Source organism: Helianthus annuus, chromosome 3 (genome assembly GCF_002127325.2).
Source record: "Helianthus annuus cultivar XRQ/B chromosome 3, HanXRQr2.0-SUNRISE, whole genome shotgun sequence".
NCBI lineage: Eukaryota > Viridiplantae > Streptophyta > Magnoliopsida > Asterales > Asteraceae > Helianthus > Helianthus annuus.
The window spans coordinates 94,374,712-94,381,339 of record NC_035435.2 but is presented as its reverse complement, the minus strand read 5'-3'; the positions used below and the strand labels follow the sequence as shown (position 1 = coordinate 94,381,339).

The 6,628-nt window shown below is 40.6% G+C and overlaps 1 protein-coding gene across 1 annotated transcript; it reads left to right on the top strand.

Annotated features, from left to right (window-relative positions):
* The first annotated feature begins 4,408 nt into the window (after positions 1-4,408).
* LOC110932009 lies at positions 4,409-5,601 on the top strand. The gene is made up of 2 exons (XM_022175373.1): positions 4,409-5,024; positions 5,540-5,601. The coding sequence occupies exons 1-2, from the start codon at positions 4,409-4,411 to the stop codon at positions 5,599-5,601; spliced, it is 678 nt and encodes a 225-aa protein (XP_022031065.1).
* The last annotated feature ends 1,027 nt before the right edge of the window (positions 5,602-6,628 follow it).

Sequence of the window (6,628 nt, the reverse complement as noted above, 5' to 3'; positions counted from 1 at the left end):
AGGTTAAGTTAAATATGTGAAGTAACAATTATGGGTAGCAAAGCAAGAAATTCCGGAACCCGAGCAGCCGGTAACGGACCTGGAAATGGGTTAAAACATAAAAAAATGAAGTTACAGCGAAAAATGATCAGGGGAAGGCCGTCGCCGACGCCCTACACGTCCGTCGCCGACGCCTTAGTTTGGCCGACGGCCTAAGTTCCTGCCTACGGGGTATTTCACCCGACGCACATTTTTAAGAGCCGTCGCCGACGGGCTTCCCTGCCGTCGCCGACGGCTAGCGTAGGTCCAGTTCGCTGATTTGTTTTGTTTTCCACATTCTAAGTTTCCGTATTATTTGAAAGCCTATTAAATTGTTACGAGAAGTCCATATAAGGCTTCATAGATGTGGGGAACCATAAATAGTAATTATGAAGGGATGGACTCGAAAGAATCAAAGGTGACGAATCGAATGATATGAACGAATAATAAAAATTTAAAAAGCAAGTAAAGTCTAAAATATGGGAATGTGGATGAAGTAAACATGGATTAATGAACTATGACGTAATGAAAGCTTGTTATTTGTGTTAAATGTAAATATGATTTTGTGTAGATGGCTGGTGCAAGAAATGTTAATGATGATAATGATGATAATAATGACGTGGCTAGAAAAGAAGCATTCGAGAACAAAGTTACGGAAGTAGCGGAAGGGGTTATGCAAGCCAATCTCCCACGATTGGCTCAAGAAGTAGAAAGCCGAGTTTTGGGAGTTGTGGATGCCATGATGACTAGCAAGATTGAAGAACTGATAGAGGGATCTAAGGGCAAGAGCAAAGAACGACGATGCACATATAAAGATTTTATGGCGTGCCATCCAACGACGTATGACGGTAAAATCGATCCAATCGAATGTCAAAGATGGATCTCGAATATAGAGGCGGTGTTTATACGAAGTCGGTGCGATAAGGAAGATCAAGTGATGTTCACTACCGGTCTACTAACCCATCAGGCGAAAGATTGGTGGGATGCGCACAGTAAGGAAGTAGGTGAAGATAGACTGCAAATTATGACTTGGCAAGAGTTCAAGGGGCCCTTCATGAGATATCATTGTCCTCAGTCGGCTATCGACAAGATTCAGGAGGATTTTTTGCGCCTCCGGCAGAAAAATGAGTCAGTAAATGAAATATCAAACGCTTTCATGGATAAGATGAAGTTCTGTGGGGAATTGGTAACAACCGAAAGAATGAAGATAAATCGTTTCTATGGCGTGTTAAAGGCAGAAATTAGAGAGTTCATCACTCCCTCAAAATGTGAAACCCTCGATGAGCTCATCAATTTAGCTCGCGATAGAGAGATTGAAATTAAAAGGCAAGAAGAGCGAGGTGAAAAGAGACCAAGCGAAAAGGGTGCAAGTTCTAGTCCATCTAAAAAGGGGAAATTTCAGGATCAAGGAAGGAAGGGTAAGTCGAAAGGAGGAATTACTCCATGTAAGACTTGTGGGAAGCTCCATACCGGAGAATATTTGTTAGGCAAGAAGGGATGCTTCAAATGCGATAAGGAGGGGCATTCGTCTTGTCAATGCCTGAACAACCCGAAGACTTGTTTCAATTGTTTCGAAAAAGGGCACATCAAATCGGAATGCCCGAAGCTTCAGCAAGAGTCAAAGAAAGAAGATAAGAAGCAAGAGGGTTCTAGGGCGAAAGGGAGAATGTTTCAAATTACATCTGAAGAAGCCAAATCCCAGCCGAATGTGGTCTCAGGTATCTTTTTAATAAACTCCATACCAGTTTATGTTTTGTTTGATACCGGAGCCACTATGTCATTTATCTCTAGTGAAGTCGTACAACATCCTTCCTTTAGGATTGAATGAATGTCGATACCCTTAGAAGTAGAAATAGCAGATAGTAAAAATTACTTATTACACGAAATATGTAAGAATTGTAAATTAACCATTGAGGATGAGGAGTTTGCTATTGACCTCATACCTATGATCTTGGGGGAATTTAAAGTAATAGTGGGTATGGATTGGATGTCTCAAAACCACGCGGAGATAAATTGTGAAACGAAAACTATACTTCTCCAAACTCCAAGTGGAAGGCGATTATACATAGAAGGCAAAAGAAAGTTGGAAGCGAAGTTATGTACTCTCGTTTAAGCTACTAAGTATGTGCTTAACGGGAGTAGGGCATATTTAGCTTACGTGGTAAATACTCAACAAGGCTCCCCGAAGTTTGAAGATGTTGAAATTGTGAACGAATTTCCGGATGTGTTTCCGGAGGAACTGCCGGGACTCCCTCCCGAACAAGAGGTAGAATTTAAAATCGAATTGAATCCGGGTGCGAAACCGGTTGCGAAGGCTCCCTATAGGTTAGCTCCCACGGAGATGCGGGAATTAATGACACAATTACAAGACCTCCTAGACAAGGGCTTTATACGCCCAAGTGTGTCGCTTTGGGGAGCACCTGTCTTATTCGTTAAAAAGAAAGACGGGTCGATGCGCATTTGCATCGACTATAGGGAGTTGAATAAGCTGACCATAAAGAACCGCTACCCTTTACCTAGAATTGATGACCTTTTTGATCAATTACAAGGGGCGAGTTGGTTCTCCAAAATAGATCTGCGCTCGGGGTACCATCAAGTTAGAGTACGAGAAGAAGACATTCCAAAGACCGCATTTAGAACCCGTTATGGGCATTATGAGTTCTTAGTTATGTCCTTCGGGTTAAGTAATGCGCCAGCGGCATTTATGGACCTTATGAACCGGGTATGCCGACCCATGTTGGATAAATCTGTGATCGTATTCATAGATGACATTCTGGTTTATTCACGAAGCAAAAACGAACATGCAATGCACTTGCGTGAAGTACTTGAAGTTCTCCGTAAGGAGAAACTCTATGCAAAATTCCCAAAATGTGCCTTTTGGCTCAGGGAAGTACAGTTTCTGGGGCATGTGATCAATTCGGAGGGTGTTTTAGTTGATCCTTCAAAGATTGATGCTGTAATGAAGTGGGCTTCTCCGAAGAACCCGACAGAGATAAGAAGTTTTCTGGGTCTTGCGGGGTACTATAGAAGATTCATACAGGATTTTTCAAAAATAGCCTTACCCTTAACAAAACTGACGAGAAAGAAAGAGAAGTTTGTGTGGGGTAAAGAACAGGAGGAGGCTTTTCAAATGTTAAAGGAAAAACTATCCCGTCCCCCGGTCTTGACATTACCGGATGGAACTAAAGACCTGGTGGTCTATTCAGACGCTTCACACCAGGGATTAGGCTGCGTTCTGATGCAAAAGGGAAGAGTTATCGCTTATGCTTCACGACAGTTGAAGCCGCATGAAGTGAACTACCCAACCCACGATCTAGAATTAGCAGCGGTAGTATTTGCCTTCAAGATTTGGAGGCATTATTTGTATGGCACGAGATGCACAATTTATTTAGATCACAAAAGTCTCAAATACTTCTTTGAACTGAAAGACCTAAATATGAGGCAGCGGAGATGGTTGGAGCTTATTAAAGATTATGATTGTGATATCCTTTATCACCCGGGAAAAGCAAATGTGGTAGCCGATGCGTTAAGCCGAAAAGAGTATCTGTCTCCCCTTCGGGTAAAATCCATGAAAATGATAGTTACGCCACGATTACTCGAGACGATACGTGAATCTCAAATAAAGTCGCTAGACTTGAAGAGAGAACGATTAAAAGGTGTAATCGATAAACTAGAAGAAAATTCGGCCGGACTTAAGACGCGATTCGGCCGAATTTGGATACCACGATTCTGCGAAGTCATGGCCGCTCTACTCGACGAGGCACATAAATCACGATATTCGGTCCACCCCGGGGCTACAAAGATGTATCGGGACTTAAAAACCGGTTATTGGTGGCCGGGCATGAAGCGTGATATAGTTAAATACGTCACGAAATGCTTAACATGCTCCCAGGTGAAAGCAGAACATCAAAAGCCGTACGGGAAATTACAACCCTTGGAGATACCGGTATGGAAGTGGGAGGAACTAACAATGGATTTGATAACCAAGCTTCCTAAAACAAAGAAAGGGCATGATACAATATGGGTAATCGTAGACCGACTTACAAAAAGCGCTCACTTTCTGCCCATCAAAGAAGCTTACTCTTCCGAGAAGATGGCAGAAATCTATGTGAACGAGATCATATCCCGTCACGGAGTGCCCGTGTCAATTGTCTCGGATCGGGACACTAGATTTACTTCTCGTTACTGGCAAAAGTTTCACGAGAGTGTGGGTACGAAATTGCACATAAGTACCGCCTACCACCCTCAAACTGACGGCCAGACAGAAAGAACCATTCAAACACTTGTTGATATGTTGAGGGCGTGTGCCCTAGATTTTGGGGGAAGTTGGGATGACCATTTGCCACTAGTTGAATTTTCTTATAATAACAGTTACCATAGTGGTATTCAAATGGCACCTTACGAACTACTATACCGGAGAAAATGTAGAACTCCCGTATGTTGGGACGAGGTAGGACAAAGAGAGCTTGCGCCAAGTGATTTAATAGCAGCAGCAAATGAAAAGATTGAATTGATTAGAACTAGATTGAAAGCGGCCCAGGATTGGCAAAAAGCTTACGCAGACAAGAGAAGGCGTCCTATCGAATTCCAAGTCGGAGATTTGGTTCTATTAAAAGTGTCCCCATGGAAGGGTATAATTCGTTTTCGCAAACGGGGAAAGTTAGGTCCTCGTTATATCGGACCGTTTAAAATCTTGGCTCGGGTTGGAAATGTTGCTTATCGATTAGAACTACCACCCCCCCTGGATGGGATCCACAATACCTTCCATGTATCACAGTTGAGGAAGTGTCTTGCGGATGACACAGCATTAGTACCACTCGATGATATTGAGTTGGACGAGGGATTGAACTATGTCGAAAGACCCATAGCCATTAAAGACTTCAAGGTAAAGAATCTCCGCAACAAAACTGTTAGACAAGTGTTGGTACAATGGCATCACCGAAAAGGTTCAGATCTTACATGGGAAGCAGAAGATGAGATGAGGAGACACTATCCTTTTCTTTTCGGTATGTCAATATTTAAATTTATGTTCAGGTTTCGGGGACGAAACCTCTTTTAAGGGGGGTAGACTTGTAACGCCCCAAAAACGATAAATGATAAGTATATAAGGAAAATAATATTAAACTTAATGTAGTTAAGGAATTATGGTGAGATCATAGCTAAATGTGGTTAAAGGTTAGAGTTGTAACTAGCAAATAAGTGAAGGGGTGAAAGTGTAAAAAATTAACTTAACTAAATTTAATAAAACAATAAACATCCCAAACACACAGTACGTGTGTCTGGGAGCGATCGAACAAGGCAGAAGAGAGGGGAAACCCTAGCTCAAGAAATCAAGCAATCCAATCCAAGATCATAAGCTAATTCAGTGCATGATCCATAAATTGTGATTAGCTAACCCTAATCTCTTAAGTGGTAAGTTTAATTTTCTGAAATTGTGAATTGTTGAATAAGGGGTAAAACCCAATTTCGATTTCTTGTATCAAATGTGAGAAATCTGAGTTAAGATTTCTTTCTAGAACAGGAATCATGTTTGATTTTGGGATTTATGATAGGTATAGTGAAAACCCACTTTGTAGAGATTGAGTAATGAGTAGGAAGCTTATAATGTTATGATCATGTGTTAGATTGATATATGATTTTGTTTGTAATACTTGAATGCTAGATAAACTAATATAGGATGAATTAACTATATAAACTCAAGGGAATGTGATTGTCTTGTGATGATAAACTAGTAGGAATATGCTTAATAGACTTGTACCTTGTACCTTAATTAAGGTGCCTACCAAGTGTTCGATGAAACGCCTAAAAGATGAATGTATGTGGAAATGGTGAAATGAGTTGAGAGACTAAATGAAAGAATGAATGTTTAATGTACGCGTAAAGGAGGAAGGTACAAGCACCAAGAAAACGGAAGGCGCGCAAGATTGAGGTATGTTTCGTTGCATACAAATCCTTGTCATATCCTCTTTTTATTTAGATTTGATATAGAACTATCCTTGTATAACAGATGTGACAAATAGAGAGTAAATGACAAATCCGGGTGGATTTGGATATGCTACCGAAAGTTGTGTTAAGCTATGCATTTTGACCGATTGAAATTAAATCATGTCAAGTAAAGATGAACGCCATCCGTTCTAACGGATAGCTTTGAACGCTATAATAAAGGTGAAAGTTATAATCCGTTTTACGGATAGAACAAAGAGTAATGTTGAAAGAAAATAACCCAATTAAACGGGTTGAATGTGTATACTTAACTCTCAATGAGAGTGTTTATGCTAAACCCAATTAAACGGGTTGAATGTGAATGCTTAACTCTCAATGAGAGTGTTTATGCTAAACCCAATTAAACGGGTTGAATGTGTATGCTTAACTCTCAATGAGAGTGTTTATGCTAAACCCAATTAAACGGGTCGAATGTGTATGCTTACTCTCAATGAGAGTGTTTATGCCTAACCCAACTATTAGGGTAGTCGAATACGTAAAAGTAAGAATGTTTTTGTATGGATAAAGCTAAAACGAAAGGATTATGATTTACTAGGGTGATAACTAACCTTTTAAAATTTTGATGTTAATGTAGGTAAAACTCTTGTATAGGAGATTTGGAGATATG

Bases quoted from the DNA above. Each gene is read 5' to 3' on its own strand.
- LOC110932009 (XM_022175373.1), top strand. From the start codon at position 4,409: ATGGCACCTTACGAACTACTATACCGGAGAAAATGTAGAACTCCCGTA. The intron at 5,025-5,539 runs GTATGTCAATAT...TTTCTAGAACAG, and splicing joins ACACTATCCTTTTCTTTTCG to GAATCATGTTTGATTTTGGG.